At 30.7% G+C, this 17,681-nt stretch overlaps 2 protein-coding genes across 2 annotated transcripts in view; both read right to left on the bottom strand.

The window, feature by feature from the left end:
- LOC123263076 (dynein axonemal heavy chain 10) overlaps positions 1-17,681 on the bottom strand; it is a 48,695-nt gene that overhangs the window by 30,251 nt on the left and 763 nt on the right. Inside the window, exons 2-12 of the mRNA XM_044725613.1 lie at positions 16,456-17,342; positions 16,020-16,386; positions 15,612-15,865; positions 5,538-6,065; positions 3,736-4,413; positions 3,379-3,658; positions 1,528-1,805; positions 1,184-1,448; positions 620-831; positions 329-517; positions 69-260 (exon numbers count right to left, since the gene is read on the bottom strand). Coding sequence (XP_044581548.1) covers positions 69-260; positions 329-517; positions 620-831; positions 1,184-1,448; positions 1,528-1,805; positions 3,379-3,658; positions 3,736-4,413; positions 5,538-6,065; positions 15,612-15,865; positions 16,020-16,386; positions 16,456-17,342 — 4,130 coding nt within the window. The remainder of the gene's footprint in view (positions 1-68; positions 261-328; positions 518-619; positions 832-1,183; positions 1,449-1,527; positions 1,806-3,378; positions 3,659-3,735; positions 4,414-5,537; positions 6,066-15,611; positions 15,866-16,019; positions 16,387-16,455; positions 17,343-17,681) is intronic.
- Positions 7,218-8,753, bottom strand: LOC123263391. The gene is made up of 3 exons (XM_044726129.1): positions 8,666-8,753; positions 8,386-8,574; positions 7,218-8,311 (listed from the first exon to the last, which is right to left on the bottom strand). Exons 2-3 carry the CDS (start codon positions 8,483-8,485, stop codon positions 7,233-7,235), a joined length of 1,179 nt encoding a protein of 392 aa, XP_044582064.1. The 5' UTR covers positions 8,486-8,574; positions 8,666-8,753; the 3' UTR covers positions 7,218-7,232.

Raw genomic sequence — 17,681 nt, 5'->3', positions numbered from 1 at the left:
GAAAAATTTAAAATTAGTCTTTAATCTGTTTTATTTCATTTATTAAAATATCATTAAGGATTTGAAACCTCAATAAAAAGATTGTAAACAGCTTCGTAATCTAATACATCTTCATAACTTTGAATTCCATCGTCATTGAGGGCGTTTCTGAAATTACCAAAAAGCAATGGATCTCTGAGAGCATTTTCAATTATATCAGGATTTTTTTCCCATTCGGATTTTATTTTCATCTCCAATTGATTTTGCACAAGATTCCGATCCTAATTATGATAAATAAAAAAAGATTAAAAGGTATTTATAATATAGAGTTTAACTAAATTTTTTTAACCTCCTCACTAATTAACCGGTCGCAGATAACTCGAGTTATTTCATTTTTCCATAGTCTTACAAATTGTGCAGCCGTAAAAAAATAACTAGGTATACTTTGAAGAAGTCCTGCGCATATTTTCGAGAAATCTTTCATGTTGAAATTATAATGAAATTTACATGGAATTGGTGGTAATTCGAATTGAACAATCTAATTGAAAATGAAAACTATAATACTAGAGTCATTATAACTAAATGAAATTAGTTATGTAAATGTAACTGTTAAGTAAATGTTATTTTCATCATTAAATACCTCACATAGCTCAATAGTGATCTTCACAAGAATATTCGTAATTGCTTGAATCTCATCACTGAATATCGCTAAATGTCCAGCTAATATACTACTATAGATGTAATTCAAACTTGTATTATCTGGATGCAACGTGTAGTGAACAGCCAATAAAGAAATAAAACGAGGATCAACCGCATTATATTGCCTTTCTGCGGTCATTGCTGCTAAAAACCCTGATTGAAATGAATGAATAACATACTTAAAGACGAACTAAATTTGATAAATGAATTTATTGTTTACGTATAAAACTATAAAACTAAATGCAAAATTAAATTTGACGATTTTTTTTTGCATTATTATTCATATTTCTGTATAAAATAACTTTTTAAATCATTTAAATTTCTGTTTAGCAATTCAACACAAAATACTGTAAGTCCAATATGACACTTTGTGAAGAGAAACTGATCGGTTTTTTTTTTACACACAACGAAGAAATTATCTATTAATTTTGAGGTGCTAAATAAAGTTTTCTATTTTACGAAATTAAATACTATTAAAAACTTTTTATGAATATAAATAGCTTACAAGTGTCTTTTATTTGCTTCCAATTTAATCCTTTATCACAATCATAAAAACCACCATAATCCAAAAAAAGCTTAAGAAATGCAATAGGCTGTTGAGTTTCATACAAATCAACTATTGGTAAACTCATATCATCAATGAAGATTGCCAGTATTCTTCCTAATCGTGGGCTATATAAATCTCGCGTGCGCTTCTCTACATAACATTCGATTCTTCTTTGAACATCTGTCGATTTTGTTCTTAATGAAAAATTCATTTTTAATAATGCCTAAAAAAGTAGTTGTCAAATTGAATTAATTCAATCATATACACAGCTAAGAAAAAACGAAAACTATTGTAAAATTTACAAATTTAGCCGGATCAAGAGATCTTGAAAAATTCTCAATCATTGCAGTTTTTGCAGTTTCAGTTTCTCCCACTAACAGAACAGGCTGTTTTAAACTCTTCATCAAACTGATAAACCAAAACGTACGGAGAGTATCAGAGGTAGGTACAAAAATTTCATGAAAATCTTGATTTCTATTATGAATATATTGAGGAACACTCATTTTCCAAGGTTTCCATACTTTATTCTTCACGTCTAAAACGTATTCGTATAATAACTTGTAAGCAGTAGGAATATAACCTAAAAAGTAAAAATAATTCCACTTTATTATGAACTAGCGGACCCGACAGACGTTGTCCTGTACACACGTCTTAAATTTAGAAATTTTAGGAATGTGCTAGTATAGTTAAAAACATCATTAGTTAACAATATGCAATGGACATTCCTCAATAATTAACATTTTTGTAAATATAAGCCCATTCTGATTTTATACTTATCGAGAGCTTTCATTTGAGTACCCACATGAATTTTTTCATATATCTTATTTATGTGATATTTATAAAATATATGAAAAGTGCGTGTGGGTACTCAAGGTCAACAACAATTTATAAATGAAATAAACATTTTCCCGTGGACTGAATTGTAAATCTAAACATTCTGGAATCCACCGGAAGACACAAAAAATTTTATTTAAATCGGTCCAGCTGTTTAGGAGGAGTTCAGTGACAAATACACGCACAGAAGAAATATATATATATATATATATATATATATGTCGGAAAAGCATTATTAGGGGCGTTAGTACAGTCCATTGCATTCGTTTATTCAATTATTTATTAATTTAGAATAATTAAAATATACGCTAACTTGTATAAACAATACTACGATTAATTATCCAAATATAATTAATATACAAGGTAAAAGCGCTGGGGAATGAGACCGAGAACGAATCCGGGGTCAGCAGGATATATTCGATGTCTTTACTTGATCAATGCTCAACGAGCACTACCCGTCTCAGTACTAAGTACTTCTTCTCTCAAAAAATATTTCGACAGCCCTCATTGTCTGTCGATATCTTTAACTGTATACTTATTACTTCTACCCTGTGACCTCGGCTACGTTTGGTGACCATTGTCACTCCGGACTCAAGCTCATCACCATAACCATAAAAATTATAATCGGCTTAAGTTATAAATAATTATTAAATATTCTATGCTTTACAATTTTGCTTGAAACTAACAGACAGACTAAAATATTGGGAATTTCCCTATCTCTAGGAAAACCCAGCTCGATATTATCTCCGACATATATATATATATATATATATATATATATATATATATATATATATATATATATATATATATATACATATATATATATAAAGATGTGAGAAAATTCAGATAGCTCGGACTGGGATTTAAACCCAGAACCTCCCGATTACATGTTGCCTGCACTTTAATTTTTAATTTTTCTATTTTTTAATATTTACGATTTTTTTTCAAATGTTTTTTTTTTTTATAAACCATCTTTTAACTATAAAGTACAAAGGAAAATTATCAAAATCGGTCCAGCAATTCATTTTCATAAATATAGATATAGATTTTATACGGTCGTTGAGTATTCTTAAATTTTCTAATTTCCCGCGCAATTTTCTTAATTTTTTCTTTCATAAGAACCTTCTCCTGACAATAACAAACTCATCAAAAAAAGAATTAGTGAAATCGGTCCAGCCGTTAACGCGTGATGGCATGACCAAGGGAAATAGGGATTCATTTTTATATATATAGATAAAAACTTCCAGGCGGTTGGGTAAAAATTATTCCTAGCAGATAAAATTAGTTTAATTTATAGTAGAAACTGATCCTATTACCTATTGTAGCTAGCTTTTCTGCAGTATCTTTGATTATCATTAGTCCTGATATTTCTTTCATATAGTCATCAAATTTGAATTGAGCTTCTGAAACAAGAGCAGCGCCCATTGAACAATAACATGCTTGGATGAATACTGCATGTAATAAAGCTTCTTTTTCTTCTTCTTCTTCTTCGTCAGCCTGATGTACATGAAATTCTTCTTCATCATTCGTTGATGTTTCATTAGACTGATGACAAGAAGGATAAAGGCTATCAACCATTTTGCATAACTGGGACACCTTTGAAATTATAATTTGAAGACATTTTACTTATAAATTAACTAAATAAATTCAAGCGTTAAAAAATATATATTAACCAAGTTTAATGCATTTTGATGGATAATCATTTGCAAAGGATCAACTTGCTCTAAGCCCAATATGCCATCAATAATAAGGGCTAGTACTCTAGGAATATATTTTTGATACAGCACTAAAAGCAATTCTTGTTCAGATTCACGTCGATTTTTAATCCATTTCTTTATAAATGGCTCATACCCTAAAATATTAGGATCGACGTAAACTATTCCAACACGTGACACTGTAGCTGGTGATGCATATTTTAAGTGACCGACTTCAAAAATCAAACTGCAGTTATTTCGTAATTTTATTCTCTCTTGATTAGGAAGCGTCAAAATTCTATTATCATCCATTACGGAGTTTATATTTTCTATCCATATTGAATCAACATCCCCGTCAAAAATAATAAATCTTTTTTCATTCAGCAATGAAAAATTAAGGGATTGATTGAATTTGCGAAAAATATTGCTGAAGATTCCATCGGTCCATTCACGATTAAGTGGATTCAAAACTCCATAAAATCGAGTTACGTCGTATGCTTTAGGATTTAAAACACACAGTTTCGATAGGCTATTCAAACTTGTTTGAGTTTCACAAAACGTTTTAATTATTACGGTTTTTCCTCCTCCAGTTGGACCCACAACCATATTTACATGTCTTGTCATTGTTAGTTTATACAGTTGTAAGATTTTATCTACCTGTAATAATGAAACTTATCTTATTACTAAATAGATTCACTTCATACTAAATAAACTTTTGAACGAACTACGTTTTCTGACTCAGCTCGACAAATTGAGTCAGAAAATAACTAAACTTTTTAAAAGTTGTGCCATGAGGACGGCTGCAATAGTTAGATTTTTATGAAATCTACTAAAAAGCGTGAAAAATGACTATTTTTAATTTTTAGCTATGAAAATCAGTGATTTTCAGAAAATCGGGAGGTTATTGGTTTGACCCCGATTTTCGAAAATCGAGTTCTCATCAGATCTCCACGTTTTGAGGTCTTAGGAAGCTTTTCTGACTATTCCTTCGAAGATGTATCTTCGTATGGATGTATGTAAACTCCCTTTAACTTTTGAACGGTTTAATCGATCGAAACAGGGTTAGCGAATCGAATAACTTTTAAACTAGTGTATCGATCAATTCCAAGAACTACTCAGCTTTTAATCTCAAAAAATAACATTGATTGCCGCAAACCGCATCAAATTTAGTCAAATCGTTCAAAACATATTTAATTTTAAATAATTCCAAAAAAGTGTATTTTTAACATAACTTTAAAATTTTACGTTGAATCGTTTAGTAAGTGATGATTGATGAATAATCTTTTTTGCTTGAAAAACTGTATCGAATTTTGCAAGCCCTATTGAAAACGATAAATTCGATCGAAAGATATCGCAATTTAGAATTTTCAAAAGAGTATGTATCTACAACCACTAAATTTTCGAGCTTGAGGAGCTCGAAAAAGTATTCAAGTTATATTTTTGCGCTTGAAGAGCTCAAAACTTTGGAATAAACAATTTACCGAGCGTTTTAAATTTGTACATAGCAGAAAGTTCGAGGAATGGCCTGTCGGATCAACCGTTTTCCAGATTTTTTTTCGAGTCTCCTTTAAATAGTATATTACACGACAAGGGAAAAAAAGCGAACATTCGGATTGGAATATCCTACTTTCTTCTCTGGCGTATATACTATTTTTTCATCTTAATTCAAGACAATGAAACTTTTCCAGAATATTGTCTTGGTTCAAAAATTTTTTTCTTGAAAAATGATTCAAGTTAATTTTTTATTTTCAGTATATAATGTAAAAATTAAGATCATATACCTGTTTTTGTAGAATTATGAATTTATTACGTTGATAAATATTCTCTACAGCTTCATTAAATAATGGATATTCTGTTATAGAAGTATCCAACTCCAGAAAAAGATTTTTCAGAAGTCCAACAAAAATCGGAACATCATCAGAAATTAATTTAGAAAGATTCACGTCCTTCAAAGCTCGCAACAATATAGTACTTTCTAATAAATTTTCTGATACTTTTTTATAATATCTGGCTCTATTCAAAATTGAAACAAGAGCTCTCAGTCCGAAATCATAGTGATTTTGTTTACTTAATTGATTTTTCGCGAGATGATAAAGCACTGTTATTTTTTTCGCAAGGCTTTTTGCTGTTAAGAATCCAGCGCTGAACAGTTTGACTTGACAAATTAATTCACTGTCAGGTACGACGACAGCTATCGGTCTGAAAAATTCTTTAACTGATTCCGGAAGCTGAGTTTGATTATCGTAACTGAGTTGCATAGTAATGAATAACCCACATTTAGGATCTAAGGCAATATCCTGGGTTTGGAACTTAAAACAGTAGAATTATATTACATAGTCAATTTAAATAACTCACTTATACAAAACTTTTCTCAATAGAATCTCCAAAGAACAAATATTCAAAATATTATAAAAAATTATCTACTGTGATTCGCAACAAAAATCAAAGTAACTTATTTACAACTACTTAATTTTTTCGTCGGATATACCTATCTTTTAAATGCGAACTTTTTTGGAATTGTTTCATAAAATTTACTCCTTTTCAAAACATTTTTCTCCTTAAGGGAGTCCTTTCGCTCCAGTTGAGTCACAACAACTGTAGTAGTAAATATTCGATAAATTAAAATAAAAAACCCATAAAAATTCCTAAAATTAAAAAATAAATAGTATATGAGGCATTAATCGTTGAAATTTTGAAAATTAAAAGAAAAAAATAGTTAAATACAATAATTAATTTGACTCTTGTAAATCAGCTGTTAGTAACCTGTCCGTGATTTGGCAACGCTATATTTCAGTTGTTTACATTTTCATTTACACAATATAACACCTTAACCATGTTTAAGTTTTTGCAGTCAATGTAAATAAATAAATTAATTAAAAATGTTTAGTCATAAAACCATAACATTCTAATGTCTCATGGCAAGAATACTAGTATTTTTAAATTATTGTTTTATTTTTCAATTATGAAAAATGAAAATTTGTTAACAATAAATTAACTATATGGGTCATTCCACCAAATAAGAACATTTTTACGGGGCGACCCTCGCGGATTATGTTTAAAATTCATGGAGGTGTTCTCTATCATAAGACAGAAATTCCCTGAGAGTTTTAGCTCTTAATACGCAGCGGTCTTGAAGTTATGATTTTTTGAAATTTTGGAAAAAATTTTTTTTCAACTTTTTTGTTAATTTTTCTGATATGAAAAACATTTTTAAACAAAATCGACAAACATTGTATTTTGTAGGAAAAATTCTCAGCTTTTGAATGAAAATATTTATTTTTTCATAAACTCATCAGAAGACCCTTAAAAATCGAATTAAAGTGGAAAAATTGATTTTTTTCGGTGTGCAGCCGAAAATTCTTCAAATTTGAATTTTTTTTCTGAAAGCTGAGAGTTTTTTACACAAAATATAGCGTTTTGCCGATGTGCATATTTTTTGTTTCGTCACAATTAAATTAAACGCAAATTCATTATAATTAAAATACTTTTATTTTTGAACTTTTTTGAGATGTGGACACAGTTTTAATGAAAGCATATCCAATTTCATCTTTTAAAGGCACAAAAGTGTGTAATGACTGTGTACCTTTCACTGTTTTCGATTGAGAATATCGTACGTCTAACACATTTTTTTTTATTAAATAATCGTCATTAGCTATAAAAGTAAAGTCAACGCTTGTAAAATTTTTCGTTCCCCAGGAAAACAAATCTTGTGGTTTCAGTATATGCTCTTTATTGTTCATTTGTAATGAAGCTCTAGCAGCATATCGTTTTAATGAACCCGCAAGACCATCGCATGGTCCTTTGCCATAGGCAGTTGCAAAAAAATGCCACTCAGCGTTGATTTCGAAGACAGCATAATGATAACATAAGTTTGTAAATGCTTTCTTGTTTTTGAATTGTTGTGGAGCTCCATCAGAGAAGTAAAAAATCGTATTGATGACAGCAAACTTCTTTTTAAGAAAGGCAATCAATTGCTCTTGAAATAAATAAATTAAAACTGTGTCGTGCTTAAGATAATCTGAAATACCAACAAAGCTCAAATGCTTAATAGTATCATTTTCGTTATAATAAATCACCATTGGAAATATAGTAGCTTGATCATTATTCCAATGAAAGCCTTGAGCTGCTTCCTGCACAACGAATGCATAATTTTCCGCAAAGTCAAATACTATGGCGAATTCCCCGCTCTTTAAATTTAGTTTTGTATCAGAAAAAAATCGACTTTGTGTTTTCGCAATAAAATCATGTTTCAAAAGCTTATCAAGTTGCGTCACTAAAGTCTCGATGAAGTCTTCGGAATCTGAAGTAACATTCACAATAGTACAACGGTCTGTTGATGTCCACATTTTATATTGGATTTCATTAAAATCAGATTCATTAAACGACAAACGAAAATAATCAGCGATTTCTTCATTATTTGGACAACTATTGCACATTCTGGAAAAGCACGATTCTTTTGGATTGTTACAAACTAATTTATTTAATAAATTTTTGTAAATTGGCTGAGATTCTACAACCCAATCGGTGTTTTTCGCAAATTTTGGAAAATTACATCCTAAATGGAATAAATGTAATAAGATTAATAACTAGTTTTAGTACAATTATAGAGAATGTCAAATACACAAGTACCTTCTAACATCAATTTTACATTTTGATGAATAGTACAAACACATACGACATGTGTAGTTCGATTTCCATCACAATCCTTCACAGATTTAAAATCTTTCATGCCCGCTGATTGTTTTGAGTTTTCTTCGCTTTCATAAAAATCAATGACAAGTTTTTTTACATCTAACTTAAGCAGCTGATTGCCTGGAACTTTTGTGGGATTCAAAGTATTAGTAGTCATTTCACCAGAGTCTAAATCAATATTCTCAGATTCACTGATATCATTTTTAAGATTCAGTACCATTTTTCGAGAACAGTTAAATTCAAATGCTATACGACTGACTTCCCAACTGTCGGGTAAAATTGAAAGCAGCTTCTTTTTTATTGATTTGTAAAGCAAACGATCGATCGTATTAATATGAAAAAATGAACAATAACATAAAACACGAAAATGAAAAATAACACTTTCAGCGTTATATAATTTCTTCACTTTAGCTATCATGGAACAATGATCTTGATTAATCTTTCTATAGGTAGATTCAGGTACTATTCCAAATTGTGATTGGAACTTATTCTCTAGGGCAGCATAGCTCTCATCAAGTTTTTTTACTCCATAATTTTTTTCAGAATACAACCTTAAATTAAACGCATAGAAAAATAATTAAGTAAGTTTTCACTCAGTAAATGAAAAACTTAATCAATAGAAAATTTTTACCTGTCTTTTTCACTAAGAGGAATTTTCAAAAATCGCTCTAAAGAATGATCATTGTAATCACATAGATTGTCGCTAAAATTACTGACAGTTCGAGATAAACTGCTTCCTTGAGTACAAATTTCAGCTGATATACTCAGACTTTCAACACTAATTTGACTTGAAATAATTTCCTCTTCCTCTGATGCCGGCGGAATATATTCTTTGACACGGAATCGACAACGCACACATAACATTGAAGTGTCTTCTAAGTCAGGAAATTTCCAACGATCTTCGTCGGGAAATTTTCTTAAATCTTTAACTCCTTTTTTATCTAAAAGTTTCGTTTAATTAGATGTCAAAAGTCAATATTAAACACAAGGCCATTAATTTAATTGGTTCTACGTAGAGGTTATACATAAGAGATCAAGTGCACTGTATTAGTTACTTACGTGACTCATTGAATGGATTACAACAATTTACTGACCGTATACGTTTACTCATGGCGATGAAATATCAAAGTAACGCAATAATTATTACTTAAAAACTTTAGCAATTATATTTTTGTTAAGAACAAACGGTCCGAAAAGAAATCGCTCAAGAAAGAATCACAAAATGAAAATAAATAGAGGGAGTTGTGAGCGCCATCTGCATGATAAGTGACGAAGTATAGACTCATCTTTTAAGCAGGTGGTTCAAAATTTCTGAGTACTATAATTTTAGTATTAAAGAGAAAATTATATTACTATTCTGAATTATATTACTGTATAGTGAATCTAACATTTAATTTAATTGTGACGAAACAAAAAATATGCACATCGGCAAAATGCTATATTTTGTGTAAAAAACTCTCAGCTTTCAGAAAAAAAATTCAAATTTGAAGAATTTTCGGCTGCACACCGAAAAAAATCAATTTTTCCACTTTAATTCGATTTTTAAGGGTCTTCTGATGAGTTTATGAAAAAATAAATATTTTCATTTAAAAGCTGAGAATTTTTCCTACAAAATACAATGTTTGTCGATTTTATTTAAAAATGTTTTTCATATCAGAAAAATTGACGAAAAAGTTGAAAAAAAATTTTTTCCAAAATTTCAAAAAAACATAACTTCAAGACCGCTGCGTATTAAGAGCTAAAACTCTCAGGGAATTTTTGTCTTATGATAGAGAACACCTCCATAAATTTTAAACATAATCCGCGAGGGTCGCCCCGTAAAAATGTTCTTATTTGGTGGAATGACCCATATATCTTATATCTTTGGGTTTTACTTGTATATCGTTATCTGGTTTTTACAAGGCTGATATCCCCACTCTTTTTGGGACATCAACAATCTCTCCACTATATTGCGGCTGTGGCCCGACTTGTGCTTTCTGTACCGTATTCACCCTGAACCTCACCTTTTCAGGCTGTTGGAACAGAATCATGGGGAAACCACAGTGAAAACCCACGATAGTACAGTCGGAGCTGGGCTAAGTCTACAGTGATTGATGAAACTTCTTCTTTATCGACCACTGGAGCATTAAGCCCCTCTCCTAGTGTGCAGAGATCCCTCGCGCTAGCCAACGCTGACTAGAGTGGTCACCCATTCAAGTTGTTGCTTAAATGTGTGATCACCCAAGTCAGACGTGTGCCGCCCGGCTATCTCTGCCACTTCCAGAGGCTGGCAACGTAACGTAACGCACATATTTTTAATTATAATCACTGAAAAATATTGGTGCGTGCTGGGATCGAACCCGGGTCCCACTCTTTCGAAAAGCGAGCACCGAGCCGACCAGGCCATTTCCAACCTCTAACAATAAATTAACTAATAAGTATGTATGAAAAATATAAGCGCGTTAAAGTTAAGTTTGAATTTATTGAATGGTCTGAAGTCGCGCGCTACGCAACGTTGCCAAATCTTAACCTCTACCGCTTGTTTTCAAGGTGATATTATTTGTATTAGTAAAACGTGGTTAACCTCATCAATATCGGATGGAGAAATAGTAGATAACTCATACGTATTGTTCAGGAAAGATCGTGACAAAACTACAAGTAACTGTAATCGTGGAGGTGGTGTTTTGATCGCTGTAAAAAAAGCATATCTACCGAACTACTAGAGATTAATAACAACGAAACAGAGCAAATTTTTATTAAAGTTAAAGGTAAGGTAAATGACATAATAATTGGATGCATATACCTTCCACCGTTATCGTCCCTTGATGCCTTCAACAATCATTTGAATACAATATCTCACATAAAAGATAGACACTCTAACTGCAAGCTGATTGTGGTAGGTGACTACAACCTCCCTAGTAGCTACCCGCAAGCAAGCTGCAAAGATACTTTATATAACAAGATGATACTTGCTAACTGTCAGCAATACAACATAATCTGTAACGATAACAACAGAACTCTAGATTTATGTTTCAGTAACGCAGACCTAAAAATCAGTAAAGCTGACTCTATCATCAAGGAGGATAAACATCACCCAGCGATTAACATATTTGCCGACATTCAGACCAACCTCAAGCCAAACAATACACCTACATACTCATTCAAAAATGCAGACTATATTGGATTGAATGGATTCTTCTTAAGATATAACTGGATCGATTTATATAAGCTGGAATCACTGGAAGACAAAGTTAACTGGTTCTATGATATAATAAATGAAGGAATCTCACAATATGTACCTATTCGAATTATTAATACAAGTAATTATCCTCATTGGTTTTCAAATGAACTGATCAATAAAATCAAACAGAACAATACAGCCCAGGCTAAATATAAAATATCTGGATCCAAAATTGCTTACAACAACTTCAGGAACTTAAGACTAGAATATAAAAAAATCAGTAAAGCATGCTACAACAATTACATATCCAAAACAGAAAACATGATAAAACAGGATACCAGTAAGTTCTGGAATTTTATCAAAAATAAAAGAAGAAGTGATACTGATATTTTATCGTTGATGGCTTGGAACACAATAACATCAAACAACGGGAACGAAGTAAGTAACCTGTTTGCATCTTTATTCAGCAGCATTTATGAGAATAATACTAAAACCTCTCTAGTATCCATGTATCAGCGCGAAAAACTTCAGACGAACCAAGATGTCAACCTTTCGGAACTGAACATCAGATACGAAGATGTGTTCAACCAACTAAGGAAAGGTGCTGGACCAGATGGAATACCCAATTTATTTTTAAAGAACTGTGCTCCAGGACTAACTGAACCAATTACTCACATCTTCAGTAAATCTCTTGAACTGGGTGTATTTCCAGCTACCTGGAGGACTTCCTTTATCAGCCCGATACACAAATCAGGCTCCAGATGGGATGTATCTAACTATAAACCTATCTGTACACAGTCTTCAATATCAAAACTATTTGAGAAAATCGTACTGCCTCAAATAACGCCCTCATTTCAAAATATTATATCGACAAAACAACATGGCTTCATCGGAGGTAGATCTACTGCTTCGAACTTATATCTATACACCAACTATACTTTAAATGCATTGAACCAAGGGATGAATGTCCATACAATATATACGGACTTTAGCAAGGCCTTTGACATGGTCGACCATGAAATTTTAATTGATAAACTTAGCCAATATGGTGTCAAAGGGAAAATACTTGATTGGTTTCGTTCATACTTATCAGATAGACATCTACAGGTACGAGTAAATTGTCACATCTCAGCTGAGTATGAGGTCACTTCCGGTGTCCCTCAAGGATCGCACTTGGGACCAATTTTGTTTAATATATTTATTTAATATATTTATTAATGACATTGGAAGTAAATTTGTATCTGAATATCTACTATATGCGGATGACCTGAAAATTTTTAGGAAAATAAATGGTGTTGAAGACGTCAAAATTCTCCAGAGAGACATCGATGAACTTCACAGATGGTGTATGGCGAATAAACTTAAATTAAATATAAATAACCCGTGAAAAAATTTTCTGATCAGACTTATCAGGCCTGATATAAATCGTCCATATCAGGCCTGATATGGAAATTGGCCATATCAGACTATATATGCCTTGATATAAGTATATCAGACTATGTACCCGCCCCGGTAAAAAAAATTATATATCATTATATTACATAATTATAAATGAAAAATGGCCCTATATAATTATGTATAATTATATATAATTATTTCCATAGGAAAAAAAAAATCGGCGTGAGTGGGAATCGAACCGGGGACCTACCGCTTGAAAGACTAATTCACTACCCGTTTACCTAAGAGACTTACTTGGAGAACAGAGTTTATTATAACTACAAGTAATGCGAATCGTATACATGATCGATTCGTAGTGAACAAAATTTTTATCTAATTTATTAATTATTAACTGTCAATATTTATATATAATAATGGTATCTATATGTAGATTTATAAAATTATCTATGTATACATGAAAAATGATTCTACGATATATTGTTCAGGTACTTCATTGCTTTAAAATTTATAATTTCTTTGAAATTAAAAAAATAATCGAGGTAAAATGAGAATTGAAAGCTTAAATTTTAATGGAATTATTTGTTTAGTATATGGAACTATATATTGCTGGAGGGCCTGGCTAACAATTTTTGAACTTGACAAAACTAATAACTTTTGTGAAATTAAATTTTTTTTTAATTCCTATTATTTCATCCGAAAAATACTATATATTAAAAGATTGTTAATCATTGGAGTAACAGACTCTTAGATAGAAAAAGAGAATGTTTTATGGTAATCACAAAATACTCACTGGAGTAAAAAAAATTATATAGAATTCTATATGATTCATATATAATTTTATATGAATTATATGTACATTTATATAATTATAAATGAATTACATATGCTTCTATATAATTAGATATGAATCATATATAATGATAAATAGTTTTTTTTATTCGGGTATGCCTTTATATGAGTACATAAGACTGCTTATGTGCTGGTAAGGGTATGAGTATATCAGACCATATGAATCCATATCAAGTTATATCAACCCTGATCAGGGATTTTTTTTTCAAGTTCATCAAAGTATATATAACTTTATAAGGTTATATCAGGGCATATCAGGACCTATTAAAAAATAATGTAAAATTAGATATGAGCATATCAAGCTATATCGAGTCTGATATAGACATATCAAATTGATAAGGCTTGATCAGGCCTGATATGGCCAATTTTTATATCAGGCCATATCAGGACTTATCAAAAATTAAATATGGACATATCAGATCATATCAGGCCAGATATGAACATATCAAGAAATTTTATATGGCCTTATCAGCTCATATCAAGCCTGATCAGAATATTTTTTCACGGGAAATGTGTCGTAATGTCGTTCACACGTTCAACTAACTGGACTTCAGCTATATATCATCTCAATCAACATCAACTTATAAAAGTCACATCAGTAAAGGACCTGGGTGTAATTGTAGATAACAAATTCAACTTATTCACAAAGCATATTGATAAAATTATATCTCAAGCCTACCGCACACTTGGATTCATACTTAGATCAGGAAGAGAATTCAACGACGTCCGCACACTTATACATCTATTCATGTCATTAGTCCGACCGGTCCTTGAATATTGCACTACCATATGGTCACCTCATACACAAGTCCAGATATATAAGGTAGAAAAGATACAAAAAAAATTCTGTAAATATGTGTCATATTACTTGTACATTCGAGGATCCAATATGACAACGGAAGATGTATACAGCCAATTTAAAATCGATAGCCTCCTACGACGCCGACAAGTTGCTGACTTAATATTTTTCTATAAATCCGTCAACGGACATATTGAATCACCAGAGATACGTGAACAATTTCAAATTATCCAACCAAGGCCAGGCTTAAGACAACATAGATTGTTGGACGCTATTAAGACAACAAAAAACTATGTTTACCATGGTCCAAGAAACAGGATAGCTAATCTAGTCAACGAACACTGCCAGGATACCAACTTCTTTGAAGATTCGATGTCTGCTTTCATAACCAAAATCAAAAAAACTATATTAAATAACTAATACATTCATAATATCACATGTTCCACTCTGTTTTACTTTGCTTCTTATTTTTATTTTTAGTTTCATTTTTGGCCTAATTTTCATTATTTATGTTTATATTTATATTTCATTCAAATATCACTTAAAATACTTGATTATTATAACTAATGTACACTGCCGATCGGCATTTTCGTGCAATAAATAAATAAATAAATAAATAAATAAAAATTAATTTTATGCATAATCTAATATTTTTTATTTAACATTGATGTCGAAAGGACCTCCTTAATAATCACTTTGAGAAAAGTTCCGTAATGAAGAAAATCGAAAAATAGTATATTGGTAACCAAAAGAAGAAAATTCGACCTGTAATTATCTCAATGTGATCGAGTCCAAACATTGAAGCTTAAAGTTTCAATGTAGGCAATATGAAAAATTAAAACACGATTTCAAACTTTGAGCGATACTCGTAACATCTCTTTTTTCCATTCCTTATCACACAATATACTATTTTTTTTATTCCAGCAAGAATTATATGTTATCTATTTTAAACTATACCAAGAATTTCGTTGCCTTTCTTTGTAGTGCTGAACGAAGTGTTTGTAGTTGTAACGAAATAATGGAAAGAACCGACACATCTATGTGATCAAATTCATCAAAACAGCCCCATGCGCCACTTTGTATTAATCCTCGGAAAATTTCCCCAATAGTTACATGGTCTACTCCTTCACTGCAATTGGTTACAATGCATAATAATCCTAATGTTTTTGCTAAATTTTTCACTGTTTCAGTTTTCCCTGTACCGGCATAACCTAAAAAAAATACAGAACAGAAAACTTTTTAAAACAATCTCTCTCAAAATCTTAATGGTTATTTTAACAGTTAGTAAATGAACTTTTTGAAATTTTATAATTATTAGAAAGTTTCGAATAGTAATATTCGATTCAAATATCGAAATAGGTTTACCTGCCACTGATGTACCTAAATGTACTGATAGAGCTTGTGTAATAGTCAAATAAATACGATCTGTTAAAGGAGTTACAACTAGTCTTTCATTTAAGCCCATGTATTCATAACCATACTCGAATCGTCTAGTACATTGATTAATCCAACAATTATCTAAATTATAGATCCAATAAAATCTTAACTGACTCTGCCATTTGAAGTCTTCAATTTTAATAACATTATTCTTTACAAATTCATTAATTGTATCTCTATTATGTACATCAATAGTTATGAGAGTGTCTAATTTTGTACGATCATTATTGGTCAAAGAATTTCCACCCATGAGTGTTACGACTTCATTTAATTGATCATTGAGTTGTGACAAATACTTGAAGAAATGAACTTTAACTGAAAATTACTTTTTTTTTTTTTATTTAAAAATAAATGAATAAAATACCTCTTTCATGGCTCGTTTATTGTTTAACTTTATTTTTTCAAAGACTTCCTCGATTTCTACTGTCCGCCATATTTGATTGACTACAAATATTACCACACCTTGAAACTCAAACATCCATTCGATACGAGGTTTTTTCATCTTGCCGTAAATATAGATAGCTTTTTTTATTAACTGCTGATTGGAATTTTTGATTTCCTCCAGTAATGTTGCCATCCATTTTTCTACTTTTGTATTAATGATTACTGGATTTTTTAGTTCCATAATTTCATATTCGCAAGAAATGACAGCAGTACAAATCTTTTTAGTCTCATTATTTACTTCATCTTCTTGAAATTTGAACATTTCTATGTTATCAAATATTTTTGCAATATATTTCTGAATTAAAATAGTATCATTTTCTGCCAAAATTCTTAATAACTCATCATCACATAAAAAACTAAACCTCGGGAAAATCATTCGTTTACAACTAAGATATTCATGTAATGACTTAAGACATTCATCCATCTCGAAAAGTAAATTTTCAAATTTTTTTTTACGATCAGGAATTACACAACATTTGTAGACGTTTGGTCTTTCAAAAGTATCAAGCATGATTTGTTTGAAAGTACGACTAATTCCCTCAAATTTTATAGTTTTTTCAGGTAGTTGTAGTTTTATGTCATTATCAAGAAAAATTTCTCTTGAATACAACCATTTTGTCTGAAATTCTGTCCAGGCTTCTATTACTTCTGAAATTTCGCGGAAAGTAATTTCCCATTTTTGAACTATGTCTAAAAATGGTTTAATATACGGTGAAGATTTCAGATTCTGAAGAGTTATAGTATTATCTTCAAGATTTTGAATCAAATATTCTACTGATCCCAGTATATAGAAGTTGCTATCTAAACCTGACAGTTCAGTGTAAGAAAAAAAAAAAAACTATATTAATGAATAATACGTATATTCTTTTAATCTTAGGCAATATGTTTCTCCTTCTGTTTTACTTGAAAAATGATCATTTATAAAAAAAAAAAATTCATTTCTGTTGGGAAAAGAAATCTAAGAAAATGAGAAGCTTATCGGAGAGTTCAATTTTTCATATAAACGACAAAAAAAATTTTTCTCTACTTTTGACATGATTTTTTGATGTTAAAAAAATTTTTTCAAAAAAACTGATTGTTGTAGTATTGTTAAACATAAAATATGATGAAAAAAATACGCTTATCTCGCGCCAATACGTGTTTGCA

The sequence above is a fragment of the Cotesia glomerata genome, linkage group LG4 (assembly GCF_020080835.1).
Source record: "Cotesia glomerata isolate CgM1 linkage group LG4, MPM_Cglom_v2.3, whole genome shotgun sequence".
Classification (NCBI taxonomy): Eukaryota; Metazoa; Arthropoda; class Insecta; order Hymenoptera; family Braconidae; genus Cotesia; species Cotesia glomerata.
This window is presented reverse-complemented; position numbering and strand designations above follow the sequence as displayed.